General features: G+C 51.8%; 1 protein-coding gene across 1 annotated transcript; it reads left to right on the forward strand.

Annotated features, from left to right (window-relative positions):
* The first annotated feature begins 661 nt into the window (after positions 1-661).
* Positions 662-15,885, forward strand: CALCOCO1 (calcium binding and coiled-coil domain 1). Its single transcript, XM_032646145.1, is given in 16 exon segments — positions 662-738; positions 2,933-3,112; positions 3,451-3,553; positions 4,283-4,473; positions 6,057-6,215; positions 6,619-6,767; positions 8,447-8,537; positions 10,443-10,548; positions 10,551-10,597; positions 10,800-11,054; positions 11,515-11,640; positions 12,126-12,221; positions 12,589-12,697; positions 12,918-13,120; positions 13,736-13,842; positions 14,801-15,885. Coding segments are annotated over 15 exon segments (2,076 nt in total). The 5' UTR covers positions 662-738; positions 2,933-2,956; the 3' UTR covers positions 14,979-15,885.
* The last annotated feature ends 17 nt before the right edge of the window (positions 15,886-15,902 follow it).

Genomic DNA, 15,902 nt, shown 5'->3' on the forward strand with positions numbered 1-15,902 from the left:
AAACCTTCAAGTTGGAAAAAAACGGTCAGCGGTGCACACAACACAGTTTTTACAGGGGCTGTCCCTGAGGTTGAAGCAAAGGAGAACCAGCTACCACAGCTGTTATACAGTTTCCTATCCCCTAAATGGTACGTAGGTGTGATGTACTGGCGAGAGCACTTGGAGTCGTGCAAACCTACCATCTCATAGCTTTGATACTTTAAACCGGTTCCGCAACCGTTCTGGGCTTTAGTTTCTTCATCTGTAAAGGGTGGATAACAAAACTGCCTACCTCGCAGGTTGGTGTTAAAAGTAAACGGGAGCGCGTACCCGAACTCGTTCGGCCCTCTCAGAAGTATTACTGTGGGGGCGTTAGAGCCGTAACTCCTCCCCACCCCCCAACCACGCACGGTACCAATCAGCAGTCGCCACTCATATAGCCTGCCCCCTCGCAAGGACTCTTGGGCTGTGAAGTCCTTTGCTGGCCACACCCTCGTTTGCTGCCGCGGAAGTGAGAACTACGCCTCCCAGGATGCGGCGGTGACGCCGCTACCACAGCCGCCCTCTACTCCGCCCTCCTTGCGCACAGCCTCCTGGCACATGTAGTCCCAGATATGCTCAATCTCACCGGCAAAAAACGCGCGGAGGAACCACAAACCCCAGAAGCCCTCGCGCCCACCCTTCTCCCTCCCCCTCTCGGAGCCGAGTGCTGTTTTTGTTGTTGGTGAAAGGTGAGGGGACAGCTGATCCGTCGGTGGGGTAAGAAACTTGGCCTAATTTGGGGGCGATCTTATGGGGGATCCCCCCACTTCCCAGACTGTCAAAGGATAATCTAAGGGAACCGTAGAAGGGGGAAGCAGGAGCGTTTGGGTGTTAACACTTTCCGTACTGGAGAAGCCACCCCGCTGTTTCGGGAGTTCTTGGTCTCAAGGGGGCCCTCATCAGGGGCTGCCCCCTGGCTGTTCTCGCCTCCCTCTCAGTCCTTCTCTATAAAGCTTGATAGGCCTAAGGGAGTTGTGAGGGAGGCTTAAGTCGGCTCGTTCTCGGCCCGGCAAGACTGGACCCCACAAACCTTCCCTTACCCCTAATCCCCCAAACCGCCAACCCCCGCGCCCCGCCACCAATCCAAAGGCCTTTACCACGCTGAATCCCTTGGCGCGGGGGAAGCTTCCAAGGTGTAGAGTGTCAAAGAACTCTAGAGCCCTACAGCGTGGGGGGCATGGGGACACCCCCCTCCCCGCCCCATGCAAACACCTGAATCTGGCTACACATATACACCTTAGTTGCCCAGAGTTCTCATTCAGGCGTGGGGGATATTTCCAGCTTTTTTGAATTTTGTTTGTGGGGAATAGTTGGGGTCCCCAGGACAATGTCTTTGAGGACAGTTCACCCCCTCTTAGAAAGCCAGAAGAATTGTATTTGGAAAAAAACATGGACTAGTTTTAACTAGGGATTTTTCAGAGATGAAAATTCAGAGAAACTTCTTGTCGTCAATTCAGTCTCTATTTTGGAGGGAGAAGTAGCTCCTTTTTGTAGAGCTGTCCCACCTTCCCTTCTTTACTGATTTTCTGTCCTCTTTTAAAGTCCCTACCCACCTGGCTTCAGCCTGGTGTGGGTTTGTGATGTTTGGGGGCGTGCACATGACTAGTGGCCATGGTTGATTAGACGTGCATTACTGTGACTGACACAGGACAAAGCTCAGTGGGCTGGAGATGAGAGATGACAAGGGCCATCTCACAGCCCTGGGCTTAGGAGTTCTCTTGACTGTTGTTATCTTTCCTCACTCTAGCCTCATATTTTCCATTGAACTCTCCCCACCTAACTTGGAACGCTTCATCTTAATCCCATCCTATAGCATGCCTCCAACTACCAATCCAAGCAGATGGAAGGGTTCAGGCACTTAGAATTGAGGCTAAGGGGAGCAGAGAAAATGGGGGGGGAGGGGAATACTAGCGATGGGTTAACGAACTGTCAAACCAGTAGTTTTCTAGCCCTGCTCCTGGCAAGACCTGAAGAGAAGAATATGAGGTTCTTTTTGAAACATTTCTCCTTCTCTCAACATTATGTGTACATTTCCCTTCCCAGGGCCCCTTACTTCCAGGCTGCCTACCCGGGGGTGGGGCTTTCCTGGCTCCAGGCCCCCACATTCCATCTCCCCGCAGCACCACGTTCCTGCTGAGTGTTTCACTCCACCCTTTGAAGCAGCCGCCTCCAGAATTCTTGACTTCCTGGAGGAATGAGTGAGGGACAGAACCTATCTTCCCTTTTATCCTCCCTTTCCCTTTGTTTCTTGGATGAGAGTGCAGGCTTTTTTTTTTTTTGCTCATGGCGGAAGACAGCTGAGAGACAGGGAGAGAGGGTGAGAGTTCAGGGGCTTGAAGATTGGTCTCTTCGTACCCCCAGCCATATTCCAGCTCCAAAGACTCAGTCGTTACTTTCAGAGTTGCTGTTTTCAGGTGTCCTAAGTCGTTCCTGGGTATAGCTGGAGTGGGCAAGGAGGCCTGCTCAGAATGAGGGGGCCCCCCGCCTCAGTTGGACGTTGAATTCAAGAGCCAGAAGATGTAGGGGTTGGGGTGGGGAGATGGAGGCTGAAGAATTTGGAATGGTCAAGGCTATTAAGAGATGGAAAAGGAGGGACTACAGGAGGCCGAGCCTGGGAGACTGAGGCTTGGTCAATGGGGCTGTGAAAAGGGAGCAGAAATTAGAGAGCTCTTACCTCTAGAGAGAGTCTGTGACTCAGAGGGTACAGTGTGAGCCAGGATGGGTACTGACCCAGAAGGCCAGACCTATGCCCTAGAGACTAAGATTGATACCTCTAGAGGGTCCTAAACCCTCAGGGGCTGGAAACCAGATACGCCTTCATCTCCAGGAGCAGGGGCTGTGGGTGGGGACAGAGTTAGGGGGCAGAGAGAGAGGGGGAGACACTTCAGGATATTCAATCTTCATTTCATAGGAAGGCAGCCATCTCAGGGCCAGAATGGAAGAATCATCGCTAAGCCGGGCACCATCCCGGGGTGGAGTCAACTTTCTGAATGTGGCCCGGACCTACATCCCCAACACCAAGGTGGAGTGTCACTACACGCTCCCACCAGGCACTGTGCCCAGTGCCAGCGACTGGATTGGCATCTTCAAGGTATCCCTGGACCCCCTTTTGGCTCAGGCTTACGGGCCATGGGTTGTCTGGAATAAGGGGAATTGATTTGGTTTCTGAATTCTCAACTTCATGATGATAGAGAGGAAGGGAGAACGATGTCACAGATGACAAGGCCATGTGTGTAAGCGAAGCCCATCTCCCCATCTTAGCCTTGCTCTCTCCTGACACACTAGCATCCCTCCACTTTCCCTGTCTCTCAGAATCCTTGCCACTGCAACACCATCCTACCCACCCCTGGTTCAATCCCTCAGCCTTTTCCGCCTTCCGGAGCTGGGAGTTGCATCACTATACCCCTCTCCCACCGGGGGCTTTGACAGGTGGAGGCTGCCTGTGTCCGGGATTACCACACGTTTGTGTGGTCTTCGGTGCCTGAAAGTGCAACTGATGGTTCCCCCATCCATGCCAGTGTCCAGTTCCAAGGTACAAGGGAAGAGGGAAAACCGGGAGGGAGGAGACAAGGGGATGGAGGTTTGGAAGAGGGTAGTGGTCTCGGCAGATACAGAATCATGGGATTTTCAAAGAATCAGGGATTCAGACAAGAAAGGAACTGTAAAAGGGCCGCTAGTCCTGCCTCTTACCAAAAAAGGAGGAACTCTTCTTGTGGGACTAGGGGGTAGGGAAGAGGGAAAAGTGGCTTCATATATTAACAAGAAGATTGGTCATTAGATTTCGAAAGACCCAGGTTCAAATCTCAGCTCTAATTACTTACAAGCTGTTTGACCTTGGGCAAATTATTTACCCTCTCTGTGTCTGTTATCTTAACAGTAAAAGGGGATGCCTGGCTTACAGGGACAATATGAAAATTTTAAATGATACAGATAAAGCTGTTGGCAAAGTGCCTGGTATGTAATGGGTACTCAGAAAATGGTAACTAGCATTGTTGTCGTTGTTATTATTATTATTAAGGAGGGTAGGTTTGGGAAAGAGAGGAAAGAGAAGGCTAGGCAGAAAGGAGGGAGAAGAGTATCCCAGAGATCAGAAATAGCCTGTGAGAGGTGGAAAGGAGAGAAAACAGTCTATAGAACAGGTAACAAGGGGCTGGGGCCAAAGACAATGGATAATAAGACACATCAAGGGGAGGGGGAACCTGCTGAGCACTTGAGGGCCTGGGATCATATTGGGGTCCTGGGTCTGTACTTCTTCCCACAGCCAGCTACCTGCCCAAACCCGGAGCCCAGCTCTACCAGTTCCGGTACGTGAACCGCCAGGGCCGGGTGTGTGGGCAGAGCCCCCCTTTCCAGTTCCGAGAGCCACGGCCCATGGATGAACTGGTGACCCTGGAGGAGACTGACGGCGGCTCTGACATCCTGCTGGTTGTTCCCAAGGCAACTGTGCTGCAGGTGAGAGCAGAGCAACAGAGTTGCTCCTGGGCGAGGGTGCCGGAGGATAGCATTGCAAGGGGCCCCTTCACGCTTCACCCTCCCCTCGCTGTAGCTTCAACTGCAGACCTCACTGGGAGTTATACAAAGCCTTGCCTACAGGAAAGTCTCAATCTGACACAGACAGACACGAACACATAGGGTAGGAAAGCAAGCCACCCACAGGCCAACATCACTCAAGATTTCCTAAGAATTTTTTGAGGCTTCCTTCTCCAGGGGCCTTCCCTAGGCGCTAGAGGAAGATGCAAAGGGTAGAGGGAGGCCACGCAGGGAAGGAACACTGCAAGGAAGGGGAGGATGAGACCCACTTCCACGGCAAGTGAGGAGTGAGAACAGATCAGCAGGGCCCCAGGCCTGTGCAGCCACTACCCACATGTGGCTCTTAAGCGCTTGAAATGTGAGTGGTCTAAATTGAGGTGTTCTGTATGGATAAAATACACACCAGATTTGAAGACTTAGTATTTAAAAAAAGAATGTAGGGAACTCCCTGGCGGTGTACTGGTTAGGACTCCACACTCTCACTGCCAAGGACCTGGGTTCACACAAGCTGCGTGACACAGCCAAAACACACACACACACACACACACACACACACACACACACACAATGTAAAAGATCTCAGTAATTGTTTATATTGATTACATGTTGAAATGATAACATTTTGGATTGACTGGGTTAGATAAATGAATTCCATCTGCTGCTTACTACTTTTCTTAAGTGTCTACTAGAAAATTTTAAATTATTTATGTAGCTTGTATTATTTTTCTGTTGGACCAAATACAGAAGAATTAGGGAGTGGAGGCAGATGTTAGCAAGGAAGACTTCCTGAAGGAAGGTGAAGGACAGGACTAGGTGGGGAGGAAGTACATTCCCCAGACGAGAGGACAGGCCTGAGGAAAGCTCAACAGGTGGGAATGAGTAGTTTGTGATTTACACAAACTCCTGCCCTGTGGAATCCTCTAAACATATGGAATCAATACAAGAATAGGAAGATGTTTATATCTTACATAAGTCAGAGGTGGGTGATCTCCTACCCGTGTTCTGTTTTTACATTCATTGTTCTCATTTAAACCTTAAAACAACCCAGGCTAAGGGATCACATTACAGATGAGAAGAGAGACTCAGAGAAGTTAAGTAACTTGTTCAAAGTCACCTAGCTAGTAAAAATTGTATTGGAGATTTAAACCCACATCTGTCTGACTCCAGAACAGATAGGGTAAAATTAGGGGAACCATCCCCTTTGTCCATGTGGATTGAGAAAGACTTCTGCCAGACAAGGGGTTCCTGCAATTGCTGGGCAAAGGAGGGACCAGGCCTCAGCGGGGAAAAGATAAGAGGGGTGGGCAGTTCAGCGTGCCAGGAGCTGGTGTGTCTGATGGGTGGTGGGCAGGGTTCAGTAGCACACCAGGCCTCCCCTGACTCGCCTCTATAGCCTGTACTGATGTAACTTCCCAGCCCTGACATGCATCTGCAGAGCGGTGGGGATGGGACCTTGGAATGGGCGCTTCACAGGCAGATTCCCCTTTTCATCTCGTCCCCTGTAGAACCAGCTGGACGAGAGCCAGCAAGAGAGGAATGACCTGATGCAGCTGAAGCTGCAGCTGGAGGGGCAGGTGACAGAGCTGAGGAGCCGAGTACAGGAGCTTGAGACGGCTCTGGCGTCCGCCAGGCAGGAGCACATGGCACTGGAGGAGCAGTACAAGGTGGGAGCAGGGCTGCTGGGGGGAGGGGCCTGCCTGCTCACCTGGGGTCCAAAATCTGAACCCAGTGAAGACAGTAAAGCGGAGACGTTAGTGGGCTGTTAAGATGGTGCTGGCATCTAAGATATAGGTTTAGGCGGTCACAAGTAGTGTTAAACTGGATATGATGGGAGACACGTCCCAAATTTGTAGTGAGACTCAGTTATCTGAACACAGGAGTGCTGAGTTAGGGTGGAGGTAGCCGTCTTCACCGGGAAGGGGATGTTCCCTTACAGTTTCTTCTTCAAGGAAGGTGACCGGGTAGAAGGGTGGATAGTCAAACTTAGGAGTTCTCCTAAGCCTTTACTGCACTCTTTGAGAGATGCATCTCAGCTTCCCTCTTCTTCTTGGGGAACCTTAATTCCAGGGGCTTTCCCGGTCCCACGGGGAGCTCACGGAAGAGAGGGACATCCTGAGCCGGCAACAGGGAGACCACGTGGCCCGCATCCTGGAGCTGGAAGATGACATCCAGACTATCAGTGAGAAGGTGCTGACGAAAGAGGTGGAGCTGGACAGGTGAGGGGACCCCTCTACCCCCATTACTTCCCTTTGCTTCCTGTGACCCTCGAACCCCAGCCTCCCGTGTCAGGTAGGCAAGACCTGCTCTCCATCTCACATGGTTTCTCTTTCCCTTCTCAGCCTCACTCAGGGTATTCCAATTACTGGGGGTAATTTTTCTGCCAAGCTCGCTTCCATCTTTCCTAACCTATTCTGTATTCCTTACCTTTGGAAATAATCATCATTACCATCTATTGTGCAGCAAAGGCAAAGCAGGAGCTAGGAGTGGAGGATTTGGAAGAAGAGAATGGATAGGATGGTCCAGGCAAGATAAGAGAGGATGGATTTCAGATTTTACCCCAGCAAAGCATAAGATTAGACTCTGTTCTCACTATTAGGAAACGTTAGAACCGGTGATCCAGAAATGTTATGGGATCTCTGCCCTGAAAAAAAGGTACAAATCATAGAATCTTAGCATTGGGAGGAATGTAAAGTATTTAAGAGGGTATGTGAGGAAAGATCACTACCTCAGAAGGCAGCCTCTTTCAATATCAGACAGCTGTCATTTTTGTATCTCTTGTGTTGTATTTACCCTCCTGTAACTTTCATTCCTTGGTCCTGGTTTAGACCTCTGGGGCCGCATAGAATAAATTTCTTTCTTCTGCCAGACAACTATTCTTTCTACCAAATGTCACGAATATTGACCACCTCCCATGCCTGTCCTTCAGATTTTCACCAGAAGAAACACTTCTTTCATCAAATGACATAATTAAGTTTCTTTCATTCAGTACTGGTAGATTTGATATTTTCAGAAAAACTCTTTAAAGGAAAGAGGCATGCTATCCGAGACCCAGAGTAAAAAGTGAGTTGATCACTAAGGCTTCTTCAGTCCAGGATATGTTAGTCTTGCCCGAGGGAGATACTAAATGTCTAGGTTCTAAATCATGGAATAGAAAAATTGGGATCAAACCGAGCATCTGGAAAAGATCAGGGGCTGTGTAGACCAGGGTTCAGCAAACTATGACCCACATGCCAAATCCAGCCTGCCACGCACGTGGTTTTGTACAGCCCACAAGGGAAGAATGGTTTTGACAATTTTTAATGGTTGAAAAACAAAAGAAGAGTAATATTTTGTGACATGTGAAAATCATATGAAATTCAAATTCCAGTGTTCATAAATAAAGTTTTACTGGAACGGCCATACTCATTCATTTACATATTGTCCATGGCTGCTTCCACATTCCAGTGGCAGCGTTGAGAGGTTGCCACAGAAGTCCACATGGCCTGCAGAGCCTAAAATATTTACTGTCAGGCCCTTTACAGATAACATCTGCCGACTTCTGACCTAGATCAAAAGTTTATCGTCAATAATGACTGCCCCTTGTCTAGAAAAGACTGAATTCCGGTCTCTTGATTTATTGCAAACAACTGGGAAGCCATTAGCAGAACATCCCTTAAAGTGATACATAAGGAGAAAAGAACAACTGTTTATTTCTATATTCTGCTCTAAAACTAGGAATCTTGGGTACTTGGGGCTTAGAACTGGATCATCTTGGTTTGGGGATTTGGGCATCCCACAGAGAAGTGGAGGTCTGGGCTAGAGGAGCCCCAGCAGAAGGGCTCAAGACAGAAGTCTGAGTCTTTGTTCCTTCTCTGGTGACCAGTCGGTCTTCTGACATTGCATCCACCACTCACAGGGTTAGAGACACGGTGAAGGCCCTGACTCGGGAACAAGAGAAGCTCCTTGGGCAGCTGAAGGAAGTGCAGGCAGACAAGGAGCAAAGCGAGGTAAGGGCTCAGAGTTGGTTTGCTTTCTCAATTATCCATCCAGTGCTTTACTATAAATTTACTTTTATAAATTCAAATGTATAACATTTACTTATAAAGCAATGAAAGCAATCAGATAATTTTGATGGATACCAGACTTGGAAATTGGAGGTTATGGATGACTGTCTTGTCAGCCTCAGCAGCTAATATGTTTCTGTATCGTGTCATGGTTGTACAGTATTGAGAACACCTTGAGTCTCACGCACAAGCAGGTGCAAATGATAATTTTTAAGCTTCTACCTTGCGATCTCAGTTTGCTCTCCACGTCAATAGAAAATACAATTGAAACTTTATTCTGAGCTTTGCACAAAAATGAATTAACCTGGAAGCACATATCAGTGCTTGATGATCTCCAGTGTGCTAACTTGTGAGTTTGTGCATTGTTTTTCAACATAATTTTTCATAATTTGGAAGAAGTTGAAATCAAATATTTCAGCTTCTAAATGGCTTCATCAGAACCCTAGGCTTCTATGGGAGATGGTCTGAAAACCATTTGCTCAGCAGTAAAGAGTAGGTAGAATTTAAGTGGACAGAGATGAGAGGGAGGCCATTCTAGGAACAGAGGAACACGTGAGGAGCTTCCCTGGTGGCGCAGTGGTTAAGAATCCGCCTGCCAATGCAGGGGACACAGGTTTGAGACCTGGTCCGGGAGGATCCCACGTGCCGCGGAGCACCTCAGCCCGTGTGCCACAACTACTGAGCCTGCGCTCTAGAGCCCGCAAGCCACAACTACTGAGCCCTCGTGCCACGGCTACTGAAGCCCGAGCGCCTAGAGCCCGTGCTCTGCAACGAGAGAAGCCACCGCAATGAGAAGCCCGCACACCACAATGAAGAGTAGCCCCCGCTCACTGCAAGTAGAGAAAGCCCACCCCAGCAACGAAGACCCAATGCAGCCATAAATAAATAAATAAACACATAAGTAACATAAATAAAAAACAAATACATTCTAAAAAAAAACCAAAAATACATGAGCAAAGGCTTAGAGTCCAGAACACTCAGAGCAGCTGAATGCGTGGGTAAAGAGTTTGAGGTAAGGCCTAGGTCAGATTGTAGAGGTTCTTGAGTTTAGTCTTTATTCTGTAAGCAGTGAGAGGCATTGATGATTTTCAAGTGGGGGACACATACTTAAAGAATGTTCTTAAAGAAGACTGATCTGGGAATTCCGGTCCAGTGCAGTCCAGTGGTTAGGACTCTGCACTTTCACTGCTGAGGGCTTGGCTTCAATCCCTGGTCGAGGAACTAAGATCCCACAAGCCACGTGGCACGGCCAGGGGGAAAAAAGAAAAAATTATTAATCTGATTGCCTTGTGGAAAATGAGCTAGTTGTGAGATTATTCAATAGTCCAAGCAAGAAATGACCAGAGCCTGAGCTAATGTGGTCGTGGTAACAGTAGAAAAGAGAAAATGGCTGTGAACAAGATGGAGGATGGAGAAGCGTCCATCCTTTGGGCCACTAGGGAGAGAACAGAACCACACGTGGCACTGAGGTATCCAGCCCAAGTGACTTGAGAAGTAGTTAGTGCCATGGACAGAAACAAGAGTGGCAAGGACGGGGGTAGAGTGGGAGGTAGAATATGCCGAGCGTGTGAGGCCTGCAGGACATCCAGATTGAGTTTTGATCGAAAAGGAAGAGCGGGGAAGCAGACATGGGGCAGGGGAAGACCGCAGGCCGTGCCACTGGAGACGGGTTGCTCAGGATTGAGACGCTTTGCACTGAGAACCCAGGAAGGGCTGGCCAGGGTTGAATGCTTGAGTTTGTGTTAAATCTGAGGAGTGGAACCTTGGCTTCTCTCATCACAGAGGCCCACCTCCATGGCCACCCCAAATATGTATCCCCTTTCCTTACCTGCTCTCTGCTGCCATCAGGCTGAGCTCCAGGTGGCACAGCAGGAGAACTGTCGCTTGAGTTTGGAGCTGCAGGAGGCCAGGGGCCGGCAGGAGGAGCAGAGTGCTCAGGCCCAGCGACTGAAGGACAGATGGCCCAGATGAAGGACACCCTCGGCCAGGCCCAGCAGCGGGTGGTGAGTGAAGCCCCTAGGCAACAGGGAGTGGAGAATGTTCCAGGGCTGGTTGTAGACAAGTATGGGAGAAAGACATGGCTCAAGATTAAACAACCCAATCCTGAGTCCTGATGCGGTGGGGGAGTGGAGGGAGCCTAGTTACCTTCCGGGCTCACAAATGACTCACTGGGAGCCCTGATTCCATCTCCTCCTTTCTCCTGAGGCTGAGCTGGAGCCCCTGAAGGAGCAGCTTCGAGGGGCCCAGGAGCTTGCAGCCTCGAGCCAGCAGAAAGCCGCCCTTCTTGGGGAGGAGCTGGCCAGCGCAGCGGGAGCCAGGGACCGCACCATAGCCGAGCTGCACCGCAGCCGCCTGGAAGTGGCTGGAGTCAACGGCAGGCTGGCTGAGCTCAGTCTGCACTTGAAGGAGGAGAAAAGCCAGTGGAGCAAGGAGCGGGCGGGGCTGCTGCAGAGTGTGGAGGTAGAGGGATGGGGGGACCTGCAGGCTCCTGGCTGCTGCTGCGCGCACCTTGGTGTGGTCAGATCCCCTGGGAGGAGAGAGGCGGGGGTGAGAACCTTAGAGGACTTACGGGTGGGGAGGGGCTGTGAGGGAGGTACAGTCGCTGTCCAGGTGGGGCCCCTCCCTGAGCAGAGTGTCTAGATCCTGATCTCTGTAGCACCTGTCTTGGTTACCATCTTGATTCAGAAACATTTACCGTCCTAGGCGCCGGCCCTGCCGTGATACCCATCCCTGATCAGCAAGGCGCCCTGCTGTCAGGGACCTTCCTCCATTTGGGGGTACAGGGGATAAGGAAGGCAAGAAGGGGAAATCACTCCAAAATATTCAGTTAAATAAAGAAGGGACACAGTGAGGAATGGTGCTGTTGCCAGTGGCATCCCATTTCCTTTACCCTCCCGTTTTCCTTTTCGGCGTCTCCCAGGCCGAGAAGGACAAGATCCTAAAGCTGAGTGCAGAGGTACTTCGACTGGAAAAGGCAGTACAGGAGGAGAAGACCCAGAACCAAGTGTTCAAGACTGAGCTGGCCCAGGAAAAGGATTCTAGCCTGGTGAGGCGCCCGGCCACCCGAGAGTCCTGGGCCCGGGCGTCCTGAGGCATCAGTGCCCCTTCCCTCTGTCTTGGCTGTGGGCTCAGAAGTTCTAGGCACTCATTTCCCACTTGCACGCCCCCCGGCCCTCGTTGGTTCGAAGCATGCCATGTCCCTTTCTGCTCTCCACACATTCTGGGCCCAGTAGGGATGACTTAGGCGAATTCTAGAGTGCCCCCTGCTATGACCGAGCCCTCTGCACCCCAGCCCAGAGGCAGTCATCCTCTGGTCCCCACTTGGGAGACAGAGACTAGGACTCAGGTGAGTCTCCTGCAGCCAAGACAAGGGACTCGTGGAAGCAGAGTGTCGGGGCCTCCTGTGTGTCAGGGCAAGAGAGGAGCGAAGGCACGGAGAGTCGTGGTTCTAGATTGTTGCATCCAGGTCAGAGCCCAGCTTCTGGGAGGTACCTTCTAGGCTCCAGATTCCCTCTGGCCCTTTCTGCTCAGGTGCAGTTGTCAGAGAGTAGGCGGGAGCTGGTGGAGCTGCGGTCAGCCCTGCGTGTGCTCCAGAAGGAAAAGGAGCAGCTCCAGGAGGAGAAGCAGGTGAGAAGCCATAACCCAGCCCCCTGGAGGCCCCAGCGGGGGACTTGAGGGCTGGAAACTTGGTATCTTCTTGTCACCTCTTGGCTTAGAAACTGGCATCAGTGAAGAGGGCCCCAAGGCTAAAAATGGGACCATGGCTCCCCTTATTAGCCGCCTTGGCAGGACAGGGGAGGGTTGCTGGGGGAAGAAGGGGTGAAAGAGGGCTGGGGGCTGTGGGGGGAGGATCTGCCTTAAACTGCCCCCCCTTTGGCAAAAGCGTCTAATCCTGAGGTGCTCAGAGTTCACCCTGGATGCAAGAGAAGGCTGTGCAGGGCTGCATGGCTCGCATCTTCCCAGCCGCTCACATGTCCTTCCTCCCCACCTCCAGGAACTGCTAGAGTACATGAGAAAGCTGGAGGCCCGCCTGGAGAAGGTGGCAGACGAGAAGTGGAATGAGGACCCTGCCACAGAGGACGAGGAGGCCGCTGCGGGGCTGCGTCTGTACACCCCCAGTCTTGGGACACCTCTTCCCCGCTCTCCCTCCCTGTGTTGGGAAAGCTCCACATGACCCCTCTGGGAGCTGCCTCTGCCCTCTGTTTTGCCTTTTTCCTTCCCAGACCCTGGCCCCTGATTAGCTTAACTGTATCACTCATCCAGAGAAGCCGACCCTCTAACAATGCTTCCTTCTTTCTTCTCCGCCCACTCCCTCACCTGCAGGCTGCCCAGTGGCTCTGACAGACTCAGAGGATGAGTCTCCAGAAGACATGAGGCTCCCGCCCTATGGTCTGTGTGAGCGTGGAGACCTGGGCTCCTCCCCTGCCACAGGGCCACGAGAGGCTTCTCCCCTAGTTGTCATCAGCCAGCCGGCTCCCATCGCTCCTCACCTCTCAGGACCAGCTGAGGACAGTAGCTCTGACTCTGTGAGCATGGAGGGGAGATGGGGCAGGGGCAGGGACAAGAGGTAGGACCAACCCCAAGTGGCCCAGCCTCCAGAGCAGGCAGTCTTAGCCATACAGGGCTCTCTTTTCTTGGGGGAGAGCGGGCAGGCACAGGCTCTCTTCAGGGCCACCAAGTGGACACCAGTCTGACCCAGTAGCCTCTGTGCTGCCAGCGGCTCCTCCCCACACCCGTTCTCTTCCTGTGCACCAGCCCTCATCAAAACACTTCTCCTGGGCTTCCCTGGTGGCGCAGTGGTTGAGAGTCCGCCTGCCGATGCAGGGGACACAGGTTCATGCCCCAGTCTGGGAAGATCCCACATGCCGCGGAGCGGCTGGACCCGTGAGCCATGGCCGCTGAGCCTGCACGTCTGGAGCCTGTGCTCCGCAACGGGAGAGGCCTCAACAGTGAGAGGCCCGCGTACCGCAAAAAACAAACAAACAAACAAAACAAAACAAAAAAAACACTTCTCCTGCTCCACTCTTACTACAACTCTCTGTTAACAGTCCCGGCCTAGACTTCCCTTACCTGTCCCAGTGTGCTGCTCCCCCATCTGGGGACACTACCCCAAAACTCAACTCTATCCGTTTGGTGCCCAGGAGGCTGAAGATGAGAAGTCAGTCCTGATGGCAGCTGTGCAGAGTGGTGGTGAGGAGGCCAACCTGCTACTTCCGGAACTGGGCAATGCCTTCTATGACATGGCCAGGTGAGGGCCAAAGGGGGAGGACAGGAGGGAGGTGGGAGGATGCCAGCGGATAAGGCATCCAGGTGAACAGTCCTCATGCCCTTCCCCCAACCTCCCTCTTCTTGGCCCCAACCAAGAAAAAGATACAGTTGTATTGACACACAAAATGACCCACCACTCCAAATCACTGGTGCCTATCAATGCACGTGCGCACTCAGAGGCCCTGCCTTTAACTGGCTTCTGTGTTGTTCTAGCAGCACCATCTTCCGTGGAGCCCAAATTGCCCTGCATCCCCTCTCTCCTGCCCCTACCCCTTCCCCAACCACCAGGTAAGTACCTAGGCTCTGTCAGGGATTGAAGAGAGGAGACCAAGGCCCCTTGGGACAGGAACAGAAAGAAGACTGGGGTCCAGCATCCATCTGGTCGCCCCTTAGATGCTATCCCTCTTCCCTGACTTCCCTGGGGGACGCTTTGGGTGGGGAATTCCAAGTATCAGATTGCCCGCTACCTTCCCTTTTCTTCCACAGTTCAAGAGGGGGAGGCAGGAGGGAAGAGAGATCTTATCATCCAGCCCCCTGCTTTGCCTGGATGTGAGATGGGCTCAGGGCAGGGAGCGGGTGATGCTGTCATCCTTCCAGGCTGGAGCAGGAAGATGAAGGACGATGTCAGACTCATTTTCAGCCTCATTAGGCAGCAGACGGAGATGGAGGGAGGAGAGCAGGAGGTTGGGGGATGGGCTCTGTACTAGAGAAACCAGCAGGCACTAAAGACAAGAGGGCATGGGGAGCTGGGAAACTAAGGCTTCCAGTATTGTGGGGAGAGGGATACTATGAGAGGCTAGCAGAGGGAACTGCCAGGGCGCTGCATTAGGAACAGGGTCATCTGGGAGCCCACATGTGTGGGTCCCTCTCCCAGAGGTCCAAAAGCCAGGAAGGCAGTGGAGCGCACTGACCTTCTCCTTTCTCCTGTCTCTCTTTAGTGGCTTTGCGGCGGGTCCCTTGTCAGAGGCCAGCACTGGGGGCCCTACCACCCCCCCATGGAAGGAGTGTCCTATTTGTAAGGAACGCTTCCCAGCCGAGAGCGATAAGGATGCCCTGGAGGACCACGTGGATGGACACTTCTTTTTCAGCACCCAGGACCCCTTCACCTTTGAATGATCCCACCCCCGCACCCCCAGTACACACACGAATACACACTTACACACATGCACACACTCATGCATAGACGTACACTTAGGTTTCATGCCTCTTTTCCAACACACTCAGCTCCATGATATTCTGTTGCCCGAGACCCGCTCCTGTGTGATTTCATCCCAAGCTCTCCAACTTCATCCTCTGCTACCTGGCTCTTCTGTCCAGGCAGGGGTTCCTTCTTGGAAGCAGTGGCTGAATTTACTCCCTGAAAGTGGTTTTGGAGGAACCCGGATGGAGGGGGCCTTCTCCAGGGGGAATCATATCACCCCCTCCTGGTCCTGGTTGCTTCTGTCACTCACACCAGCCACTACACCACCACCACCACACACACACACACACACACACACACTCACACACTCACACACTCACACGCTGATGCCCCGAAGCCAATTCCTGGGGCACCCCACCCTCTCTTGTTCGGGGTGTGTGTTTGTTTACCTGAGTTTTCCCTGGGGCCTGGATTGACATCATGACCTCTTTAGGTCTCTACCAGTTCTGAACCTCCCTGGTTCCTCCTTCTTTTGCCCCACTGCCTTCCATACCCCAGCCCAGCCTTTTCTATACCATTAGATATTAAGTTTGGATGTTTCTTTTGTATTTTTGAGGTTTTCTGTACTCTATCTCCTGTCCCTCCCTACCACCACCCCCCAGGGTCCTCACATGGAAAGAAATGATGCGTTTGTGCCTTCTGTAAGGGATGGGAGAACAAATGGTCCCAGGTGTCCCCACTTGCCAGCCCTCCCTCCCTCTCCAGGTCCCCCCTCAGCAATAAGAGCTTCCCCCCTGCCATATCCCTCTCCCTACCTGTAGCTGGACAAATATATTTATATGATATGTATAACTATTCTAATAAAATGTGTTCTTATCATGAGGTGTGGCTGGATCAGA

This window comes from Phocoena sinus, chromosome 10, assembly GCF_008692025.1.
Source record: "Phocoena sinus isolate mPhoSin1 chromosome 10, mPhoSin1.pri, whole genome shotgun sequence".
NCBI lineage: Eukaryota > Metazoa > Chordata > Mammalia > Artiodactyla > Phocoenidae > Phocoena > Phocoena sinus.